Genomic DNA, 25,321 nt, shown 5'->3' with positions numbered 1-25,321 from the left:
GAAATAACAGATAAATTGGACTACGTCAAAAATCAAAACTTGGTGCTTCAAAAAAGTTCCAGAAGGCGGAGACTTAATCTCAACCGATTCAGTGTTTCACTCTCTCTTTCCACTGCTCACCAGTAGCATCCAGTGTTTCAATGTTGGAGAAGGGACTCTGGTCTTGGTTTGTCACCTGTTGATGTCAACAGCTGCTGATATGTACCTCATCCTGTTTGGCCTTCAACCATGAATCCATGACATGTTCTGCTGAGCTGATCTGAACTTCCACATACAGGACTTCCACAAGGTCACTTCTCACTTAGATCTTTGGCACTACTCTTAGCACACATGCAAAGCTCTTTTCTCCTGCTCTGCTCTGTGACCTTGGAGACCTAGTGGGGCTATCTAGAGCCTTTGGTACTTCTGCTGGTCTTGATGGTGTGAGACACCATTCTACTGCTCTCCACTGCATTTGGCTCATGGGAACCCTTGAAAGGCTGCTTTGGGCCCATGTGCACAGACATGCACACAGTGCTGCACCGTGGTGGGGAACTTAGGGATCTTGCTCCTACCCCAACCTTGACCTTGGAAGTGGTGCCTCAAAAGTTCTATTTTCTCCGATTCCAAAACCTTAGTGGAGATTCTATTGTACTTCCCAAGCCAAAAGGCTTGGTCATGGGAGGGCGTAGTGTAGGACTCTTATCAATGACGCTCACTGGCATCTACCATTTTTGCTTTTCTTCTGACTCCTCTCTCCCTCTTCCCTAGACCAGGAAAGCCTCATGCCTCTAAGGCCCCTTCCTAAGAAGTCTGACCTGGAGGAGAAAGGCAAACTCATGTCATTTCAGGAATAGATATGAGATATGTTTAGTTTTTAAATTATTGGAAGCTCAGAGGTGGGAGTGGACAAAGAGAGGGGGGAAGTGAAGACAAAAGGATGGTAGCCAATATGGATGGTGGTAGAGTGTCTTTAAAAACTAAGCATCTAACAGTCAATACGACTGAGCTTATGCTGTTGCAATGTAGACCTCCCTCCTTCCATCTCTTTAAAGCTTTTGTAGTTTCTACATCTAAAAAGGCCCAATGTGGGTGAGGTTTTTGTGAAGCTCAAGGGACTCAGTTTCATACCTGAGTCAAGACATTACAAGAGAATGTGTGGGATGGCAAGATCATCATGAGCTCAACTAATTCAATGGAAGCAGAGCTGAAAAGTCTAGCTAGAGGAAACTGTGAGAAAGTAAGCCCTTCAGGAGTTCATAGAAATTGTGGGAAGGCTTTAAAGACAATCTCATCTAATTTTTTAAAGAGGAGAGACACTTCAGCTGTCATCTGAGCTAGACATGCCTAAAGGAGTGCTGGAAACACTGTGGACCCACCCTTGATCCTTGAATGAAGTCAGCACCCAGCCACTTTTTATTCGTCCTGGAAGTACTGATTGAGGATTATGACCTGAATGTGAGATCCTGGGTAATAAGGATATGAGAATGACAATCCTACGGTACTGTCACAAGTCTCTTTCAGACAATGGTAAACAAATAATTACAATCTTATAAGCTAAGGGCCATGCAGAGTCCCTGAATGCTGCAAATGGCTAAGTGCTCAACTGCTAGCCAAAAGATTGGCAGTTGGCACCCTCCCCAGAGGAGCCTTGGAAGAAAGCCCTAGTGATCTGCTTCTAAAAGGCCTTAGCCTTGAAACTCCCATGGAGCAATTCTACTCTGCACACGCGGGGTCATCACGAGTCAGAATCAACTTGACAGCAGCCAACAACAACCACCACAAGTGCCACACAGAAGGATGTAACCTGAGAAAGGGTTAACAGCCCCTGCATTCATAAACTTCCGGGAAACCTGGCTTGTAGAGGACAGGTGAGACTTGATTCTCAATTATATTCCATTTCCTCTTCTGCCCGCAACAGAATGTTTTGCAAAGATTGTCCTAATTGGAAAGTCTGAATTTCTGATACAGTGCCCCGGATATTTACGTGTCTTTTGACCCACATAAAAGATGAGATTTCCTCTTCGCTTCTGTTTTTATTATTATCACTAACTACTGCTTACAGCCTTCAGTATGGATTACACGTCAACATGAAGAAAACAAATATTCACAACTGGACCAATAAGCAACATCATGATAAACGGAGAAAATATTGAAGTGGCCAAGGATTTCATTTTACTTGGATCCACAACCAACGCCCATGGAAGCAGCAGTCAAACAACGAAATGACACTCATCAACAGGTGGATGGATAAACGAACTATGGTACACACACAACGGAATACTACACAACAATAAAGAACAATGATGAATCTGCCAAACACCTCACAACACGGGTGAATCTGGAGGGCATTATGCTGAGCGAAATCGGTCAATCACAAAAGGCCAAATACTGTATGAGACCACTACTATAAAAATTCATGAAAAGGTTTACACCCAGAAAAAAACAATCCTAGATAGTTACGAGGGAGGGGAGGGGTGGGGAGAGAAAAATGCTAAATAGACAATAGATAAGTGGTAACTTTGGTGAAGGGTAAGACAGAACACAATACTGGGGAAGTCAGCACATCTTGACCAAGGCAAGGTGAGGGATGTTTTATAGACACATCCAAACTCCCTGAGGGATTGAATTACTGAGCTGGGGGCTGGGAATCATGGTCTCGGGGGACACCTAGCTCAATTGGCATAACATAGTTTATAAAGAAAATATTCTACCTCCTACTTTGGTGAATAGCGTCTGGGGTCTTAAAAGCTTGTACGCAGCCATCGGAAACCCTGGTAGCATAGTGGTTAAGTGCTACTGCTGCTAACCAAAGGGTTGGCAGTTCGAATTCACCAGGTGCTCCTTGGAAACTCTATGGGGCAGTTTTACTCTGTCCTATAGGGTCGCTATGAGTCGAAATTGACTCGATGGCACTGGGGGTGGGGGAAACAGCCATCTAAGATACTCCACTGGTCCCATCCCATCTGGAGCAAGGGAGAATGAAGAAAACCAAAGACACAAGGGAAAGATTAGTCCAAAGGACCAATAAGCCACAATTACCACAGCCTCCACCAGACTGAGTCCAGCACAACTAGGTGGTGCCTGGCTACCACCACCAACTGGTCTGACAGGGATCACAATAGAGGGTCCCAGGCAGAGCTGGAGAAAAATGTAGAACACAGTTCTAACTCACAAAAAAGAGACCAGGCTTGCTGGTCTGAGAGACTGGAGAAACCCTGAGAGTATGGCCCCAGGACACCCTTTTAACAGTACTGAATTCACTCCTGAGGTTCACCCTTCAGCCAATGATTAGACAGGTTCATAAAACAACACAAGACTAAATGGGCAGACCAGCTCAGCGCAAGCACGAGAAGGCAGGAGGGGGCTGGAAAGCTGGTAATGGGGAACTCAAGGTTGAGAAGGGGAGAGTGTTGACATGTTGGGGGGTTGGCAACCAATGTCACAAAACAACATGTGTATTAATTGTTTAATGAGAAACTAATTTGCTCTGTAAACCTTCATCTAAAGCCCGATACAAAAAACGGAAGGATGTATTGCATTGGGCAAATCTGCTGCAAAAGACCTCTTTACAGTGTTAAAAAGCAAAGATGTCACTTTGTGCACCTGCCCCAAGCCATGGTATTTTCAGTCTCCTCAATGCATGTGAAAGCTGGATTATGAATAAGGAAGACCGAAGAATTTGTGCCTTTGAATTATGGTATTAGTGAAGAATATTGAATATATCACGGACTGCCGGAAGAACAAAAAAATCTGTCTTGGAGGAACTACAGCCAGAACGCTCCTTAGAAGCAAGGATGGCGAGACTTCACCTCACTTATTTTGGAAATGTTATCGTGAGGGACCAGTCCCTGGAGAAGTACATCATGCTTGGTAAAGTAGAGGGTCAGCAAAAAAGAGCAAGACCCTCAGTGAGATGGATTCACACAGTAGCTGCAACAATGGCTCAAGCGTAACAATGATGGTGAGGATGGCGCAGGACCGGGCAGCGTTTTGATCTGTTGTACATGGGGTCGCTATGAGTCGGGACTGACTCGACGGCACCTAATAACAACATTGCTAGCAAGTGCAGGACTAGAAACTGCAGAGGCTACGTGACAACCAAATTATGACACTGCGGTTAAGCTGACAGGGAGGAAAGGTAGAGCGTTACGAACATGTGTCACCAAAACAGGAAAATGCCCATTGACTCAAACACCTTTGGGCGAGACCCAGGCCTTAATTTCCACAGTTAGGGCAAAAAATAACAGACTCCTTTGGAGGGGGCATTTGTCTCCAACAGACCAATGGTGAGATTCTCGGCACATTCTACACGAAGATGGAGGGTTTTTACAAGGCGTGCTGTTTTTTTCTTTAAGTGGGAGTTGAAAAGAGCAGCTCTACCCCACCCTTTTCCATAGTGACAGCACCAACATAGAAGAAAACCAATTTTCTAAGTTTCAAGGAGGGAAATAAGTGCCTGCGTTGTAGACTCTTGCAGCGGAGGAGTTGATGGGAATTCTGTAACAACTGTGCAGGAAGTCCAAGGTTTCTTGTTCTTCCCTCTCAATGGATGAACCAACCTAAGGCAAAATAACCCTTTGGACAACTCAGCAGAGACACACAGTTCTTCCTGACTGAGGCCCTGCTTGTGCAGCTGAAATAGCTTTACACGTGATAGGTCTGAGGTGGTGGCAAGAAAGAAGAGAAGGGAAGGGAAGGGCCTAAATCATGGTTCTCTCTCCACCACTGACTCAATTTCCTGATCTGTAACATGAAGGCAAGGTCCCCTGGGTTGTGCAAATGGTTTGTATTCGACTACTAACCTAAAAGTTAGCGGTTCAAACCCACCCAGTGGTGCCGTGGAAGAAAGCCCCAGTGATTTGGTTCCATAAAAACTGCCGCCAAGAAAACCCTATGGAGCGGTTCTACCCTGTAACACATGGGGTCACCACGAGTTGGAATGGACTTGACAGCAACGGGTTTTGGATCAGGAAAGCAGAGGACTCTGAGTCAGAGAGAGGAGGAACAAAGACTTAGTAACACAGTCAGTGGTGGTTTGGGTGTTGTTTGTTATGTAACATAACTTAGCCTATACTGACCGATACAGAATATTAGCCCAATACCTCAAGAATAGTATCTTCATTACACAGTTATATGAGCCCCTTTCCACCTAGCTCCTTGATACCGTTCAGGCCCCCTGTGTTCTCAACATCCTCCATCACCCTCACCTGCGTTTCTGTGAATGGCCTTGCACTCACTTACCTCTGGCCATCTGCATATACTGTTTCCTTAACCTGGAGTGCTCTCCTACTCATCCTTCAGGTCTCAGTTTAGATTTCTTGTATTCTAGGAAGGCTTCTTTAGCAGACGTTGATCTCCTTTACAAACTGATGCACCCATTCCCCTGCAGCGGTGAGTATTGGTTGCTAACAGCTCAGATACCTGCCTCTCTGGAGCATTATTTTTGGCCAACAGGAGCCACCCCCTCACCACCCCACACAGCACAACTAGCCCTCTCCCTCTCGGTGGCAGCCTGCAACCAATGGCTGGCTGATATGGGGAGAGGGATTATAGGCTGGCCCCCATGACTTAAGGGGAGACTAACTTTGTTGTTCAGTTAAGGTGAGCAGGTTCTCTGGAACTGGACATTCCCATTTGACCCACTGACTGACCTCAGACACAAGGCCAGTGGCGCCTACTCCATACTAGAAGAATCATTAGCATGGAGTCCTGGTGGCACAGTGGTTAAGAGCTCAGCTGCTAACCAGAAGGTCAGAGTTCAAATCTACCAGCCACTCCTTGGAAACCCTGTGAGGCAGTTCTGCTCTGTCCTGTAGGGTCCTATGAGTTGGAATTGGCAACGGGTTTGTTTTTTTTATTTTGACTTAAGCTGAACGTAATTTCCTTGCTTATCTTAATTCCCCTGCCTTCTGCTTGTTCTCTTCCTCCTTAGAGCATCTGCTCTGTAAACCACGTGCTCCTGGGTCCCTGTCATAGGATCTGCTTTAAGGCAGACCCTGACTGTCAGGCCTGATCGGGAAGCCCTTCTGTGCTGCGCTACCACACTGGACTGCCCCAAACTAGGGTGCCTGTGAGGCTCTATTGAACCTGTCATTTACTTCTCTTTCCTGTTAACTGTCAACCCCTTGAAGGCATGGGCCATCCTTCTACTATTATTACTGTGGATTGTTGTTATTGTTAGTTGCAGTTGAGTTGATTCTGACTCCTAGTGACCCCATGTGTACAGAGTGGGACTGTCCCATAGCGTTTTCAAGGCTCTGACTTTCAGAAGCAGACTGCCAGTTCTATCTTCTGCGGTATCTCTGGGTGGGTTCAAACTGCCAGTCTTTAGGGTAGTAGTGAAGAACTTAACTGTTCATGCCACCCAGGCAATAGTAGCTCAATACTCTAAAAAAAAAAAGAGATTGAGGGGTGGCGTGGTGAGGTGGCTACCATTTTACCTCAATGCCTAACATCTAGTAGGTACTCACTAATAGTTATTTGAGTGAAGTGAATAAAGGTTGTCCTGGATTTAACCAAGAGTTGCAGGCTGCGAGCATTTCGTGGGGCATATAGGTGGTAAAAAAAAAAAAAAAAATTTTTTTTTTTTTTTATAAATGGTTAATAATATTTCCATAAAGAACCGATCTTAGAGAATTTTCAGGCGCAAAGGCCAAGGACTTAAGTAATAGGATCTCTGAAATGAAGACGGGGCAATCCCGGTATATAGAAACATGGAAGCAGAAAATAGCAGCATTTTGTCACCAAAAGAAGAGGAGCAGTTGGGACGATGTTGAAGGGTCCTGTTCAGTGAGGAGGGACCGAAAGTTCAGGCCATACCTGCTGTACAGTGTTCACATTCTACATGCGTTACCATACAGGTAACATGAGCATGAAGCCCTGGTGGTGCAGTGGTTAAGAGCTCAGCTGCTACTCAAAAGGTCGGCAGTTCGGATCCACCAGCTGCTCCTTGGAAACCCTATGGGGCAGTTCTACTCTGTCCTATAGGGTCGCTATGAGTCGAAATTGACTCGACAGCAATGGGTTTATCATGAGCATAAATTTTTATACCAGAGTGAGGTCTAAGCCAGATCTCCCACATGGAAATGAGAATTCTACCACTGAAACACCACTGCCCTCAGTGGCAGATATTTACTGCAAAAATCCTGTCTAGTTCAAGGATTTGGCACTTGGGTTCTAGGAGATCCTAATTTTAGAGTACAAAACAATTAAGGACTCATGAATATCACCAGGGGGCCCTGGGAGGGACTCAACAACCTCTGATCCACTACAAACAAGCTCTTTGGTGTTTTCTCAATACTTTGTTGTATTCATTCTTTGGGCTTTGCAGATATGTGTTGGTGTCTACTGAGCATGGCAGACGGTGGACAGATGAACCCAGTCCCCTACAAGGAAAGTCGTAGGGTTCTTACCATACAGAGGGCTAGAGTTGATGTCAGTCTGCAGTGCTTCTCCACCCACTCTCTGTCTCCTTAGACCCTGTCAAGCCTCAAGAAAGAGCTCCCTCAGGGGAAAAACCAAGAGTCGCCATTTGTCTGCTCAACTTCAATTCCATGTAACTTTACTCACTTCTTTCAGAGAAACTCGCTACTCACTGAACTTGTCACGTAAGTTACTGGCGAGTTTGCTGTGTGTCAAAGAGCAAACTAAGCAGAAGAGACGCTTGGCTATGAGATGGTGGGTTTTGTCAGCAAGGGAAGCGGGGCCTTGGGAGCAAGCCATCTTCCAGTGTGGAAGATTCCTTGCTATCTGCGTCCATTGGTCCCACGTATATAGGTCTGTCCGCTCAACACAGATGCACACAAGACTCATAGTCATTCACCAGAGCCTGGAGCTACAGCATGTATCTGATCTATTAGGCTGGGCACAGTGGATGAAATATTGTTCTTCTGTGTTTTGAGTTTGAGTTTTCTCAAATTGAATATAAACCTTTCTCCCTGAAGCTCAATCAATCCAGGCAACCTGTGTATGGGAAAAGAAAGTGGGATTTGGAGGCAAGACGCTTGGGTGTGAATTTTGGCTTCTTCCTTTAATTTTTGGTAGGTTACAATCCTCTCTGACCCTCAAATCTTCTAACCTGTAAATTGGGTTGCACATTACTACTAACCTGTAAATTGGGTTGCACGTTACTACTGGCCCTATTTCTTCTGCCCTATAAAGACTGCGTAAGATACTGTGTGCAAAATAAAACATTAAGAACCTTTTATATGGGATGCAGACCTCAAATTCTAGTAAAAAGACCAGACTTAATGGTCTGACTGAGACTGGAGGGACCCCAGAAGACATGGCCCCTGGACTCTCTGTTGGCCCAAAACTAAAACTCTTCCCAAAGCGAACACTTCAGACAGAGATTAGACAGGACTATAAGACATAAAATGATACTGGTGAGGGGTGTGCTTCACAGCTCAAGTAGACACATGAGACTATGTGGGAAGCTCCTATCTGGAGGCAAGACAAGAAGGCAGAGGGGGACAGGAGCAGATTGAATGGACACGGGAAATACAGGGTGGAGAGGAGGAGTGTGCTGTCACATTGTAGGAAGAGCAACTAGGGTCAGGAAATAAGGTTTTGTATGAGAAACTGACATGAATTGTAAACTTTCATTTAAAGCACAATTAAAAAAAAAAGAACCTTTTACAAATCGTGTTTATGTTATTATTAAGCACCATTGAAGTTGAAGACATGGCCCTAGAAACTTGACAGGACATAAAGATGTGTGAAAAGAATCCATTTTTCAGGATAATATCATCTAGTTGGAGAGACCTCTGATCCCTGGGTCTCTCTCTAGCTTCCCCTCTCTCCACTCCAAACTCCAGCCAGATTGAGCTACATGTCAACAATTTCTGGAATTCCCCATCATCTCTGTAGACCCTGGGTCTTTGCAGATACTGCTTCCCTCCCCGCAGCACCTTCTGCTCTCCCTATGTTCAAGTTTTCTCCTCCTTCTCTTACTCTCCACCTGCCTCAACTCCAGATTTCCCTTGGCTAATCCCTGCTTCACATGGTGTCCAAGCCTGGATCCAGCATGTACCCATACTCTGGTTTTGTCCCCATCATTGTCTCCCTTACACAGTACTGCATTGCCCCTTTCCACATATGTATGCTCCCTCAACCAACTGCTGTTGAGTCGATTCTGACTCATGGTGACTCTATGTGTGCAGAGTGGAATTGCTCCACAGGGTTTTCAAGGTTGTGACCTTCTGGAAGCAGATTTCCAGGTTTTCTTCCGAGGCACCTCTGGGTTAGTAGTAGAGAGCTTAGCTGTTTGCACTGCCAGGAACTCCCTGAGTGGCAAAAAAAGTGTCCTACTCAGTAGCATAGGGTTCAAAGTATTGAAGGAACGTTTATTGAGTAAAACAAAACAAAACTATAATAATTAAAGGCTGAGAAGCATACCACGGCCCTAAAAACAATAAGAACTGAAACACTAGGGCTCTTTCACTGGCACTTCTTGGGAGACTTCTTGACTTCAAAGGCCATGGAGAAAAGAACAGGTGAACCACAATAGCCAAAGGATTCTGGGAAAAAGATCCCCCTGCTGCATGTAAACATTAAAGCAAAGTCGAAGTAAATTGGACAGACTGCATTTCTTGCTCAGACATCTAAATCAAAAGCATTTACCGCACAACAACAACAAAAATGATTTTACCAAAAGATAATAAAGAGACCAGGCTGAGCCTTGAGTGCTGGGCCCACCATTTCACACCAGCACGTACACTGCCTGGTGGGTGATACACGCAGATTTCCTGCCTAGGTGACAACTGGTAGGCTCACCAGGGGCCAGGTAACCTGCAAAAGAGACAAAGCAACCCAATTCATGAAACACAGGCTAAATGGGCCCATTGATGGCCAAGCACTGTGCTTTGCCAATGGATCCTTGGACCAAGGATGAACACGACTCAATTCATGCTCACGAGATTCTCAGACTTTTAGTGGAATGGACAGAAATACACAAAATCAACAGTCTGCTCCCAGCGTTGCTTTCTTGGTGGGATGATGTCCCCCAGTCTCTCTGTTTGCTTCTCTCTTTTATATCTCAAAAGAGGTTGACTTAAGACACAACCTAATCTTGTAGATTGAGTTCTGCCTCATTAATACAACTGCTTCTAATCCTGCCTCGTTAGAATCATGGAAGTTAGATATATAGCACATAGGAAAATCACATCGGATGACCAAATGGTGGGCAGTCACACAACACTGGGAATCATGGCATAGCCAAGTTGACAGATATTTTTGGGGGACACAATTCAACCCGTGACAGAAGGCTCAGCCACATGGAAAGACCACATGTAGATGCTTTGGTTGATAGTGCCAGCTGAGCTCAGACTTTAAGTCATCCCAGCCCAGCCTCCAGACATGTGAATGAAAGAAACTGTAGATGATTAGCACCCAGCTGAGGCCCCAGACATCATGGAACAAAGACAAGCCACCTTTGCCGCGCCTCTCCCAATTCCTGATCCATAGAATTACACACATAACAAAGTAGTTGCTATCTTATTGGACCTATGTGAACTTATTGAAGTGGCTTGTTATGCAGCAATAGACAACCACCAAAACAGTACACAATGATAGGGATTGCCCTTTGAGCTAAAACTGGAAAGTTGCTTATGTTTGGAAACAAGTGAACGGAGGCTTTAGGGAAGTGGATTATTGAGGAAGGCCTTGCTGAAGTCTTTTTGATCAAAATCCTGAATCTCTCCTCTTGTCCGTGGGTCCAGGCTGCCCACGGACAATTTCAGGTCAATGCTGGGGGGTCTTGATGGATGATACTCCTTCGCCCTTTCTAGGGGCCTTCCTCCCCTTTCAGTCTGCATCCTGTTTTGGACTGTCTCCTTCACCTTTAGTATCCTGTAGCCAAGCACAGTGGCTGGTCAAAAGGACCAGGTTATTGAACTAAACTGGACAGAAAGGGATAACAAAGAAAGGATGGTGCATCCTAGGTGCCGTTGCATCCCCCTTGCATCTCAACATTCCAGATGACAACTAACCTGCTTCTGTGGGGAATGTGATAGGAGAGAAATCAGCATTTAATAACCACCTACTACAGAGTGGTGGCACAGTGGTTAAGAGCTTGGCTGCTAACCAAAAGGTTGGCAGTTTGAATCCACCAGCCACTCCCTGGAAACCCTGTGGGGCAGTTCTACTTGGTCCTATAGGGTCACTGTGAGTCAGAATCGACTCCATGGCAATGGGTTTGGTTTTGGTTTTTACTTCATAGCAAGTGCCCTGTGAGGTGCTTATTGCACTTGATTTTAAAATTCCAAGAGGTGGAGACCACACCTGGGAGAACAAAAATGAGATTTCCCAGTGAATCACTTGCCTAAGATCACTCAATGGGGAGGGATGGAGGGGGAACATGAACACGTGTTTCTGTTCCCAAAGCCTGTCCTGTTTCACCCTGAGAGACAATGCTGCTTGTTGGGAGTCTGGAGGACTCTGAGCTCGTGGGAGGCTTCCTTCCTCACATGTGGGAAAGCCCCTTGGGGCTCCAAGTAGAGCAACTGCCTAGTGGGGATCAGTTCAGAATCTTCCCTGGGTGTTTACAGACAACCAGAAACCTGCTGGGTTTCTAGTTCTAACCAAGTTCAGGGCCAGATGGCTGGTGGCCAAGGGACAACCCAGGAGAAAATGTCCCTGCTCTGTCAGACCTAGAGCTGAGGCTGGGCTTGAACCCAGAGCCACCCTCGCACTCATTAAGTGGACACTGACTTATCTCCCAGCCCGTGTGCTATTGGTCCACTCTAGTTGTACATCCTACCACAGACCAGACAGTTCGCTCACGCTGACTAAAAGAGCGATTTCAGAAAATGACTTTGTTCATCAGGGGAGAGACAAAGCCCACAGAAGATCATTTCCTATTTGTGTTATCTATGGCAGAAGACACATTGCTTGTTGGGGAAACAATGGTGGCGGGGGGACAACTCAAACTCAGGTTAGTGCTAAACAATTTCATTCTGAATAAACTGGATTTGCTGAGAAACAAAGACTCACAGGCTAAGAGAAAGAGAGAGACACTCAACAGCCACAGGCAGAGAGGGGAAAAGACAGAACAGAAGGGAAGAAAACTCCAAAAATGGGGGGGGGGGGGGCGGGGGGGAGCTTTGTTAAGAGTGTGATTTTGCCTTTTCTCTCATTACTCCTTAGCCTCAAAAAAGATGTCCTGAAATTATTTGGCAGTTTCTTTAAAAGTCAGATATTTACCATGCGACCCAACAATTCCACTCCGAGGTAAAAAAAACCAAACCCATTGCCATCGTGTCAATTCCTACTCATCGTGACCCTATATGACAGAGTAGAACTGCCCCATAGGGTCTCCAAGGAGTGGCTGGTGGATTCGAACTGCCGACCTTTTGGTTAACAGCCAAGTTCTTAACCACTGTGCCACCAGAGAAATGAAAACATACATCCACACAAAGAGAAATGAAAACATACATCCATGCAAACAATTGTCCATGAATGTTCACAACAGCATCATTCATATAGCCCCAAACTGAAAACAATTCAAATGCCTATCAGCTGGCAAATGGATCAACAAAATATGGACTATCCATACACTGGAATATTATTCAGCCATAAAAACGAAAAAAATTCCTGAACATGGTACAACATGGATAAACTTCAAAAACATTATGCTAAATGAAAGAAGTCAGACACAGGAGACTACATATTGTGATTTTTACAAGAATTTTCTATAAAAGGCAAAACTTTAAAGACAGAAAACAGATTAGTGATTGGGGATGGGGGTGGAAGTGAAGCTTGAGTGCAAATGGGCATGAGAGAACTTTCTAGAATGAAGAAAGTATTCTAAAACTGGATTGTGGTATTGGCTGTGCAGCTTGTATAAATTTACGCACACTCATGGAATTGTACTTTAACGTGAGTGGATTTTGTGATCTATAAATTAAACCTCAATAAAATAAGATGTTCTGTAGGTCACAAAAATCCAGAGTGCCCGTGGCTCTGTGCAATAGGTTGAGTAATGTCCACGCAGAGGTATCAAACCCTAATCTCTGGGACTTGTAAATACAGGTTTATTTGGAAAAAGGGTCTTGGCAGATGTAATTAAGACTTGAGATGAGGAGACTACCCTGGATGGTTCACAGGAGCCTGAAATGCCATTAAAAAAAAAGTTGCCATTGAATCAGCTCTAACTCATGACAACCCCATGTACTTCAGAGTAGAACTGAGCTCCATAGGGTTTCCAAAGCTGTGACCTTTCAGACGCAGATCACCAGGCTTTTCTTCCAAGGTGCCTCTGGGTGGATTCGAACTGCCAACCTTTTAAAGTAGCTGAGTGCTTCACCGTTTGTGCCACCCAGGAACTCTTCAATCCCTTCACAAGTGTCCTTATATGAGAGAGGCGGAGGAAGATTTCACACAGACACACAGAGGAGAAGGTGATGGGAAGAGGGGGACAGAGATTAGCGCGACACCACCATAAAGCCGGGAACACCTGAGGTCACCGGTGCTGGAGGAGGCAAGGAAGGATTCCCCCCAGTGCCTCCGGGACTGCGGCCCTGCCAGATTTCAGACGTCCATCCTCCAGAACTATGAGGGAATAAATTTCTGTTGTTTTAAGGAGCCCTGGTGGCGCCAGGGGCAGATTATACAATAAGTAAGGTAAGCACAGGTTTACTAGTGCTTTCTTACTAATCTGTAGTGAACCATTTCACGTGGGTTTCACCATGTCTTCGAAACCCATGTGAAATCATTCATTACAGATTAGTAAACACAAGCTGGTGCTTACATTGCTTTCTCGGTCACCTGTCCTGTCAGGGATTGTAAGTTTGAAAACAGGCTTTGAATCTGTAGGCAGGTGCTATGTGGTTGCAAGAGAGACAGATGCTAGCCATACTTAGAAGCAGAATCTTTTTTTTTTTTTGATTGTCCTTTAAGCGAAAGTTTACAATTCAAGTCGGTTTCTTATACAAAAATTTATACATACATTTTTATGTGACCCTAGCTGCTCTCCCTATAACGTGACAGCACACTCCTCTCCGCCCTGTATTTCCCATGTCCATTCAACCAGCTCTTGTCCCCCGTCTTCTCATCTCACCTCCAGACAGGAGCTGCCCACATAGTCTCATGTGTCTACTTGAGCCAAGAAGCTCACTCCTCACCAGTATCATTTTATGTCTTATAGTCCAGTCTAACCTTTGCCTGAAGAGTTGGAGAAGCAGAATCTTTGATGTGGTGAAAAAACGTGAACTTGTTCACTACAGGTGAGTAAGTAAGCCCAAGTTAGCCCACGCCTACATTGCTTATTGGATAATCTGCCCCTGAGTGGTACAGTGGTTAAGCACTTGGATACTAACTGAATAGTAGGCAATTCGAACCCACCAGCTGCTCTGTAGGAGAAAGATGTGGCAGTCTGCTTCTGTAAAGGTTATTGCCTTGGAAACCCTATGAGGCAGTTCTTCTGGGTCCCGTACGGTCACTATCAGTCAGAATTGACTCAACGGCAAACCCCTGTAAACTCCATATATGTGTCTACTGATGTATACAGGCCTGTGTGGAGTGGGTGGATATGTGCCGTGCTTATGCGTAAACATACAAATGGGCTCAAACTTACAGTAATCTGATTTTTTTCACACAATATGTCATAAAAGCACTTTCATATAAATAAAGGTCTACATCAATAGTTAGTAGCTGCGAATTCTTCTCAACCCACCTGGAGCAAAGGAGAATGAAGAACAGCAAACACACAAGGTAATTATGAGCCCAAGAGACAGAAAGGGCCACATAAACCAGAGACTCCATCAGCCTGAGATGAGAAGAACTGGATGGTGCCAGGCTACCACCAATGACCGCCCTGACAGGGATCACAACAGAGAATCCCTGATGCAGCAGGAGCAAAGTGGGATGCAGACGTAATTCTAGTAAAGAGATCAGACTTAACGGTCTGACTGAGACTGGAGGAACCCCAGAGGTCATGGTTCCTGGACTCTTTGTCAGCCCAAAACTAAAACCATTCCTAAAGCCAACTCTTTAGACAAAGATTAGACTGGACTAGAAGACATAAAATGATACCGGTGAGGAGAGGGCTTCTATGTGGGAAGCTCCTGCCTGGAGGCGAGATGAGAAGGCAGCGGGGAACAGGAGCTCATTGAATGGACACAAGAAAGAAATACAGGGTGGAGAGGAGGAGTATGCTGTCACATTGTAGTGAGAGCAACTAGGGTCACATAATGAGTGTATAAGATTTTGTATGAGAAACTGACTTGAATTGTCAACTTTCACTTAAAGCACAATAAAAAAAAGAAGAAGAAAAATAGTGGCCGCATAGTATCCTACTGTACAAATGTATGTACACGCTCTAATTATTGATCATTTAGGTTATTTGCATATTCCTTATTCTGAATTAGATTTATAGGCAACCCTGGTGGCGTAGTGGTTAAGTGCTATGGCTGCTAACCAAGAGGTCAGCAGTTAGAATCCACCAGGTGCTCCTTGGAAACTCTATGGGGCAGTTCTACTCTGTCCCATAGGGTCACTATAAGTCGGAATCGACTTGATGGCAGTGGGTTTGGGTTTTAGTAGGTATCAGGAGCCCTGGTGGTGCAGTGGTTAAGAGCTCAGTTTCTAACTAAAAGGTCAGCAGTTCAAATCCTCCAACTGCTCCTTGGAAACCCTATGCAGCAGTTTTAATCTGTCCTATGTTGCTTTGAGTCGGAATCAACTTGACGGCCAATGGGTTTTTTAGCAGGTGTCCCAGAAATTGAAAAAGACGTTAAATAAGAATCAGAAAAGCAGCTGCCCCCTAGACTGAACCAAGGCTATTTTCCACCCCTTTCAACCTCAAATGAGTGAAGTCGTTTATTCAGCCCACTTGAGTAAATACCAAAAAACAAACAAACAAAAAACTTGCCGTTGAGTCAATTCTGGCTTACAGCAACCCTTGGGATGGGGTAGAGCTGCCCCATATGGTTTCCAAAGAGCAGCTAGTGGATTCGAACTGCCAACCTTTTGGTTAGCAGCCAAGCTCTTAACCACTCACCACCAGGGCTCCCACTTAAGTATAGACATGACTTAAGTCAGACCATATAGTTTAATACCCGCTCAGTGTTAGAAACAATAGCATCATCAGTTGAGTACAAATTTTATTTAGCAAAAAGATAACATGATTCTCCCAAGATAAAAATCAGAAATACACCGAGAGCTTCCACTCCAAGTCTGCAGATCTGTCTGGGCGACACCGGGCTATCGCCTCCACCATGCAATCACGGTGGACCCCAAGGCTATAGGGAGTTGTCAGGTGAAACGCCCACCCTAAATTTATTTCCCAATCAAACGTTTCCGTGAATGTTCGCATTAAGGGGCGGGTCTGTGAGGTATGTGCAGCATCGCAGTCATCACACGTGGTCCAGCCGTGGGTCTTGACTTGGCAGCCTGGTAGGGAGATGCTTGTAGGTCACAGCTGCGCTGATCACCGGCTGGTCCACAAACTCCACGGCACACAGTTCACGGTCCACGCTGCTGCAGGGGGCATGCTCCAGTTCCAGCACCGTGACGGTGTTTGGGGCTGAGGTCACCAGGATGTGCCTAGGCACAAACAAGGTCATCTGGGGGCCCCGTGCGGGCCAATATCGGCCGAGGTTAAAGCCATTAATCCACACCTGGCCCTGGGGAGAGAAAGGAGAAACAAACCATCAGTCGGCATGACCAGGTGCTCTGCAAACCAAAACCAAACTTGTTGCCAGTTGAGTCAATTCCAACTCATAGCGATCCCAAAGGACACAGAGGAACTGCCCGTAGGGTTTCCAAGGAGCGGCTGGTGGATTCAAACTGCTGATCTTTTGGTTAGCAGCTGAGCTCTTAACCATTGCGCCACCAGGGCTCCCCTCCCCATTTCTGTGACACAACCTCCCGCCCAAGTGCCAAGTCAGAAACTCCAGCCATCCCAACCCCCACTTCCTTTACGCTCACCTGCACCATCAGTTTCTGCAGGTTCCACCCTCTTCATACCTCTCCTATCTGTCCCCTCCTCTCGAGGCTCCACGTCCCCGTCCTGGCGCCCAATTCTCTCCCCTGAACACCTGCAAATGCCTCCTTATTGACTGGTCTCCCTGCTTCTACGCTCAGCCTTTCCCATGTATCCTTCACACCGCTGTCAAAATATTTTCTTCCATCAATCAAGTCTGATCAAGTTATTATTATTCAGAATGCTTCCATGGCTCCTAGTTGCTTACAGGTTAATATCTAAACTCTTCAACCAAGCAGACAAACCCAAACCAAACCAAACCCATTGCTGTTGAGTCAATTCCGACTCATAGTGACCCTACAGGACAGAGTAGAACTGCTCCATAGGTTTCCAAGGAGCAACTGGTGGATTCCAACTGCCGACCTTTTGGTTAGCAGCCATGGCTCTTAGCCACCCGCGAATTAATCCACACCTGGCGCTGGAGAAGAGAAGAGAAATCATCAGCTGGCACGACCAGCTGTCTGAGGAGTGTGGGGGCCCAGATGCACGCGGGCCTGGCAGTGGCGGCGTCAGGACATACCCCATAGGGAAGCCTTCCATCACATACAAGGGTTGGGAGCCAGGCCCTTGGCAGTGACGGTCCCAGCATCCGCTGAGATATCTGGCCACGTTGGGGCAGGAGGTGGAGGGAGGAATGACAAAGTCACCCCAAACACCCAACCCTGCTTCAGAAAGATATGCGTGTGGTCCCTCTGACTGGCTTCAGCAGCCACAGTTGTGAGTACTGGGAGCAACATAGCAGTTCCAACAAGTTTCTGGATTTCCTGGTACCCTGGGGGCTGCCTGACTCCACCAGCCTCTGCCTGTTTGAATTCTTCTCACAGCCTACCAGAGTGGGGTGTGAACTCCGCATCTGCTTCAAGGCACATGGGTGATCCTACCAGCTGCAAAGACTATCTCTGTGAGCAGAAGCTGCTTCCCACTGCAAAACTGAAGTGGAGGGGATGCTCCTGAAGAACCGGGGCCGTGCTTGGGTATGTGCACTCGGATTAGCTCATCGGATAGGACTCACTAGTGGGTGGAAGAGATGGAGCATTCTATTACAAAGAAAAGGAGAGCAAGAGAGGAGGAAGGAGGCCATGCACACACCAAGGGAGAAAGGAAGAGACAGAAAGAGAAAATGTGGGGAAGAAAGAAAGGAGGGAGAGAGAAGGAAAGAAATTACTACCCACAGTGGTCCAAACAGACTGGGGACACCGCAGAGGCGGCCCAGTCAGGGCCATCACCTGCTGAGCCCTTGTCATGGATTGAACTGTGTTCTCCAAAATATCTGTCAACTTGGCTAGGCCACGATTCCCAGCATTGTGTGATTGTCCACCATTTTGTTATCTGATGTAATTTTCCTTTGTGTTGTAGATACCACCACTATGATGTTAATGAGGTGGGATTATCAGCAGCTGTGTTAATGAGGCAGGACTCAATCTACAAGATTAGATTGTGTTTTAAGTCAATGTCTTTTGAGGTATAAAAGAGAGAAGCCAGCAGAGAGACAAGAGGACCTCATACCACCAAGAAACAAGAGGTAGGAGAACAGCACGTCCTTTGAACCTGGGGTCCCTGTGCTGAGAAGCTCTTAGACCAGGGGAAGATTGATGATAAGGACCTTCCGCCAGAGCCCATGGACAGAGAAAGTCTTCCCCTGGAGCTGACGCCCTGAATTTGGACTTCTAGCTTCCCAGACTGTGACAGAATAAATATCTGTTTGTTGGAGCCATCCACTTGTGGTATTTCTGTTATAGCAGCACTGGATGACTGATCCCCATGGTAAGGTGGCTGCAGTTGTCTCCTTACAGCTACTTGGCAGTTCACCTTTGGGAACTTGTCAGCCTCCAGGTGTTCCCTTTTACCAGCTCCCTTTGAATTTCCAACCTGAGGTCAAATCTCATGCCTGTCACTTACTAGTTGTCTGAACTTGGGCAGGCTCCCTAACTTCTCCCGGACTCCGGGTTTCATAGTGGTGATTGGGGATGGTAACAGCAGGAGGAGACAGTGTTCAGCACAGCGCCTGGCCCTGGGTGGTTGCCTGGTGACTGGTAGAGCCCCTCATACCATCCACACGAAGAGGTCTTGGTGTCCCCATGCCTACATAGGACACCAGTGATTAAAAACTGCCTGTCTGTGGGATTCAGTCATTTAGAAAAAGGATGACAGTTTCACACTTCTCAGAATGATTTTACTCTTGTTTTTAGCACGGGATACACTACTGCGATTCATCCTAAAAGGATCCACCACAACAGCTTTGCTGGGCTTTATCAGTTTACAATCTGCGGTGCCTTGTTTTTGCAGTATTAGGGACCGGCCCCACTTGGCTTCTGTGGTTGAGGTGGGAGATGGCTTCAAAGGCAGATCGCTGGAGGGCCTTGTGAGCAGCACCTGAGCAAGGGTGTGCTAAGTATGGGCTTTGTAGTACGTTCCCAGCAAAAGCTGAGCCTGCTCCTGACCAAACAGCAGGATCCCTTCTCACACCTAAAATTAAGCTTCACACGTTAGCCAAGACATGGTCCTTTCTGCTGAATTATGCATATCATCCTGATAAGTTGGCACCTGTTTCCCTGATCCCTTTCTCCAGAGGATTCTGCGTTAGTTGGTCAAAAGAGGACCTTGCTTGAGATTGAGCAGCAGCTGGTGCTCTTGGTCATTGAGGTTGGATACAGGGACTCAGAGCACCAGGGCTGCCTGGCCAGTTCCAGCTCACGCTTGGTCTCCTCTACTCTGCATCCAGCTATCTTCCTCACTCCTGGCCCAGCTGACCAGCAATCCAGTAGCTACACAGAGACAACAGTCCCCAAAGGCCTCTCTGTGAGCTCCCCAACATGCTACTTCAGCAGCCAAATCTGCTTCTTGAATTCCTCTGCCAAGGCCCACTGTCCACTCGGGCCAGGGCTCAGGAGGCTGGTGGGTGACTCCTCCTGTCTCTGCCTCCCTTTTCTGATGTTCCCATCCCCAGCTCCTTCCACATCTGTGTAAGGTTTAATTTCCAACAGAGAATACTCCTCGTGACTCCGCTTCCCAGACTCAACTGTGACTGACAGAGAACATCTCCAGTGTGCAGAGTCTTGCCTGGGTCTTTCTTCTTATCCATCCACTCTTCCTTCTTATCCAAACTTTGTCATCTTTGTTGCCCCTTTCCATCTCAGTTAGCTGCTGAGTTAACAGTTACACGCCTGCCTTTGCCATGAACTATAAGCTCCTAAAGGGCAGGGGCAGTGCCAATTCTCCTGCTTTACCACCAGCTGGCACAGGGCCTAGCAAGCAGTAGGCTCAACAATGACTGTTTAATGAATGATAATGGGCTAAAGCATTACTGCCTCCTTTAAGTACATTTATATATTAACCCAGAGTTCTTGGGGCTATGAAACTTTAACCCAAAATGGAAAGAAATTTCAAATTAAAAATATATAGAGATGGGTGGCTTCTTTGAGAAATCAGAAAAACAGCAACATTGGGCCTATGTTCACACATAACAAAAATAGGCTAGAACTCTGTACAAACTGTTCCTTTATTCAGGGCATATACTACCCCGGTGCCCACTGTCCCCCAACACTGTTTACAACCTTACACCTTACCACTTCCCTCTTTCATGTTATCTGCCTGGCCCCTGTAGAATGTGTAAACAGTGGTATATTCAGAATGGAACACTACACAGAGCAGTAAAAAGGGATGAATTACTGCTTACACACCAACAAGAAGGAAGCCCAGACACATAATTTTGAGCAAGAGGAGCCATACACAAATTTACAGGGTTCAAAAACACGCAAAACTAATATTACAAGTCAGGATAGTGATGGAGGAGATCCAAAACCAAACCTGTTGCCATCAAGTTGATTCCAACTCACAGTGACCCCATAGGACAGAGTAGAACTGTCCAATATGGTTTCCAAGGAGCGGGTGATGGAGTTAAACTGCCGATCTTTTGTTTAGTAGCTGAAGCTCTTAACCACGGTGCCACCAGGGCTCCTGATGGATGAGAGAACTACTTAAATTTGAGAAAGTGTGTTTTCAAAAAAACTTCAATGAGAAGCATATTTAATGGTGAAATAATAAAGCCACCCCTTCCCTGAAATTGGGAATGAAAAAATAATGTCTGAATATTAACACTTCTATGTAACATCACATTGGAGTTCCTAGCCAGTGCAATATAGTAAGAAAAGAAATAAAAGGCACAGAAATGGAAAGAAATTAATGAAACTCTTACTAATTGCAAACAACATGATTGTGTCCACAGAAGATCCAAAAGTATCTACGAACAAATGATTAGGATTAAGAGGGGATATATTTTTTATGTGCAAGGCCCCTGATACAAGCTTTTATATATATATATATATATACATATACATACACACATATATACATACACATACATATACATACACATATATAAATCAAATGCATTTCTGTGTATTAGAAAAAAATTTTTAGAGAATGAAATTAAAATACTATTAAAATAGTGTGCAAAAAAATCGTCAAATGCCTAGGAATAAATGTAATGAAAGATGTGTAAAACCTTTACCTAGAAAATGCTAAAATATTACTGATAGATATTAAAGACCTAAATAAGTTGGAAGGCTCAATATTGTAAAGATACTCAATTCTTCCAAATTCAACACAATTCCAACCAAAATCTCATTAGTTTTCTTTTCTGATGGAAATTGACAAGCTGAGTCTAAAATGTGTATGGAAATGGAAAGGGCAGCCAAGAATAGCCAAAAAATCTCAATGAACAATGAGGTAGGAAGATCTAGCTTACAGGAAAATCAAGCTTAGTATAGTAATTAATGCTGCTGCAAAAAGTGACATTGCTCCAAAATAGACCAATGGAACAGAAGAGAGCATGTCAAAACAGAGTCACATACACATATGGTAAGTGATTTGTGAAAAAGGGGGCATGGCAATTCAGTGGAGGATAGAATAGTCTTTCTGGGAAAAAAGTGAATCTTGACCCCCACCTCACGCCATACACAAAAATCAATTCCGGGTGAAATGTAGTAGATCTAAATGTGAAATGTAAAATAAAGCTCTAAGAAGAAAACATACCAAAAAACCAAACCAAACCCATTGCCATTGAGTCGATTCCAACACATAGTGGCCCTATAGGACAGAGTAGAACTGCCCTATAGAGTTTCCAAGGAGTGCCTGGTGTGATTTGAACTGCTGCCTTTTGGTTAGCAGCTGAACTCTTAACCACTACATCACCAGGGTTTCTAAGAGGACAGATATTCACGGCACACAAATCATGAAAGAAATCTTGATAAACTATGCTACACTAAAATTAAGAACGTCTGTTCATCAAAATATACCATAAGAGAGTGAAAATGTAAGCCACAGGATGGTAGAAATACTTTTGATACATACCTGATTAAGCAGTTATTTATAGATTTTATAGAAAATGTCTATAAACATGCCTATAAAGAGATAGATAACCTAACAGATAAATGGGCAAAAATATAGAACTGTCTCTTCTTAAAAGGACACCTGTCAAGTGGCCAACAACCTAGAAAAATGTTTTCAGTTCATTTTTCATCAGGGAAATGCAAATTAAAACCACAACAAGGTATCAATCCCCGTCACCAGGATGATTAAAATAAAAAGGTGCATGATATCATAGCAACTGTTGTAAGACAATGGAAATTCTTATCCGCTGCTGGAGGGTGTCGGTCAGTACAAACACTCTGAAAAGCTCTCTGGGTAGCACACTCCCATGACCCAGCAATTCAATGCCCAGAATTCCACTCCTGTAAGAAAGAGGACCCCTAATGGCATGTCTAAGGGGATTCATAGGGTAGCACTATTTTTATGTCCATTTCCAGTAAAAGGGATAAATAAATGTCGGCATTTTCATACAACTGAATATCACACGGCAATTAAAATCAACAAAGGACTGTTCTCCGTAATAAGCTAAGTATAAAAGGCTACATAACGTATGGTTACATCTATATGTAGTTCAGACTTAGGCAAAACTGATCTATGGCGAGCGAAGTCAGGATAGACGACATCATTGGAGAGGAGGTGGGATGTGACTGCGAGGGGGCCTGAGGGGTGTTTCTGGGTACGGATAACATGTTATTCCTTGCTCTGAGTGGTGGTTATACAAGAATGTTAATTTCTTGGAAATTAAACTGTGTGAGGACAATTTATGCACTTTTCTGTATACATGTTGTGCTCCAGTAAAAGTTTGTCTTCAAAATGATGACTGGAATCTAATGAAATAGAAAACAAACACAGAGAACCAATAAGCCCAAAAGTTGGCTTTTATAAAAAATAAACTGGTAAACCCCCAGTAAGACTGATCTAGAAAAAAAAAAAGAGAGAAAGAAAGACAGAAAGAAGGTAATAGATAACTAGTACACAGCGCTGGATAACTACTGTATTTTTACCCAAATAAAAAAAGCACGGGTAATACATTTTTTTGCCAACTGCACAACCCCCTACCCCACGCTGTTTTTGTAAGGACGCTATGCCACACGTTTCACGAGGTGGGTGCGTTATTGACATGGGCTTTTTTTTTTTTTTAAACCAATTATTTATAGTAATTGTTGTTATCAATTGCTGTCAAGTTGGCCCCTGGCTCATGGCAACAGAAATGAAAAGCCGCCTGGTCCTGTGGCGTCCGCAAGAGTGGGTGCTGATGGGACTGTTGTGACCCATAGGATTTTCACTGGCTGATTTTCAGAAGCAGATTGCCAGGCCTTTCTTCCTAGTTCTTCTTAGTCTGGCATCTCCGCTGAAACCTGTTCAGCAACTAAACTTGCAAATTGTTGCTCCTGGCTGCTGCTTCAAAGGTGATCTATTTTTCTTCTCATCAATTCCTTGATTCTACACACTGATCTGTCGTATTCTTTTCTCCCAAAGATTATTGCTTGTGGCCCATTTTTTTTTTTTTAATAATTTTTATTGTGCTTTAAGTGAAAGTTTACAAACCAAGTCAGTCTCTCACACAAAAACCCATATACACCTTGCTACACACTCCCAATTACTCTCCCCCTAATGAGACAGCCCGCTCTCTCCCTCCACTCTCTCTTTTCGTGTCCATTTCACCAGCTTCTAACCCCCTCCACCCTCTCATCTCCCCTCCAGGCAGGAGATGCCAACATAATCTCAAGTGTCCACCTGATCCAAGAAGCTCACTCCTCACCAGCATCCCTCTCCAACCCATTGTCCAGTCCACTCCATGTCTGAGGAGTTGGCTTCGGGAATGGTTCCTGTCCTGGGGCAAGGGAAGGTCTGGGGGCCATGACCACAGGGGTCCTTCTAGTCTCAGTCAGACCATTAAGACTAGTCTTATGAGAATTTGGGGTCTGCATCCCACTGCTCTCCTGTTCCCTCAGGGGTTCTCTGTTGTGTCCCCTGTCAGGGCAGTCATCGGCTGTAGCCGGGCACCATCTAGTTCTTCTGGTCTCAGGATGATGTAGTCGCTGGTTCATGTGGCCCTTTCTGTCTCTTGGGCTCGTACTTGCCTTGTGTCCTTGGTGTTCTTCATTCTCCTTTGATCCAGGTGGGTTGAGACCAATTGATGCATCTTAGATGGCTGCTTGCTAGCGTTTAAGAGCCCAGACGTGCTTGTGGCCCATTTTGAGCTGTCGGCTCCCACGTGAACACCACCTCCTCACCCAGACACTGCTGTGATATATAGGTATCATGCTGTGCACATGTCCTGTGAATCCCCCCAAACTTTATCTCATACTCAGCACTACATCATCTTTGGCCTCAGTTAATTCTCCAGAGCTGCCTGCTATAAACTTCTTCAGAACAAAATTTCCCTCCATCCTCTGCTATTAACAGGTTGTTAGCTGCCGTTGAGTCGACTGACTCACGCAAACCCACGTGTTACAGGGTAGAACTGCGCCACGGGGTTTTCTTGGCTGTCATCTTAATGGAAGCAGATCGCCAGGCTTTTCCTTCTGCAGCACCGCTGGATGGGTTAGAACTGCCAACCTTTAGGTTAGCCGTTGAGTGCAAAGTGTTTGCACCACCTAGGGACCTTGGCTCTTAACAAAATGGGCATTAAATGAGGTATACAGTGGTTTAGTTGCTTTTCCAAAATAGAAAAAAATAAAAATTTTCTTTTTTTTTTATTTATTTTTATAGAGGAGATCATAAATACAGAGAGCTGGGGCAGAACTTGCCGCAATGATGAAACCATCCTGTGCTGTCTAACGGAGTAGCCACTAGCCACATGTGGTCACGGAGCACTTGCAATGTGGCCAGTGTGAAAGAGAAGCTGAAGTCTTACTTTTAGCTCACTTTCCTTAATTTAAATTTATGAATTTGTGTGTCATCCTTGCACAGGGGCCGTGCTAATCTTCTCTGTACTGTTCCCGTTCTGCTAAAGCCAGCAAAAATTAATTTACATTTTAACTT

The 25,321-nt window shown here is 45.1% G+C and overlaps 1 protein-coding gene and 1 pseudogene across 3 annotated transcripts in view; both read right to left on the bottom strand.

Moving 5' to 3' along the window:
• Positions 1-16,065: 16,065 nt before the first annotated feature.
• Positions 16,066-25,321, bottom strand: part of GLB1 (galactosidase beta 1) — a 115,887-nt gene continuing 106,631 nt past the window's right edge. For all 3 annotated transcript variants that reach the window (XM_049871183.1, XM_049871184.1, XM_049871185.1), the window contains one exon: positions 16,066-16,604. In XM_049871183.1, the coding sequence (XP_049727140.1) occupies positions 16,335-16,604 (270 nt within the window). In that variant the 3' untranslated portion in view covers positions 16,066-16,334. The remainder of the gene's footprint in view (positions 16,605-25,321) is intronic.
• On the bottom strand, positions 25,210-25,306 carry LOC126068534 (uncharacterized; annotated as a pseudogene).

Source organism: Elephas maximus, chromosome 27, assembly GCF_024166365.1.
Source record: "Elephas maximus indicus isolate mEleMax1 chromosome 27, mEleMax1 primary haplotype, whole genome shotgun sequence".
In the NCBI taxonomy this organism is placed as follows: domain Eukaryota; kingdom Metazoa; phylum Chordata; class Mammalia; order Proboscidea; family Elephantidae; genus Elephas; species Elephas maximus.
Note: the sequence above shows the minus strand (reverse complement) of the source record. Positions and strands in the feature narration are given on the sequence as shown.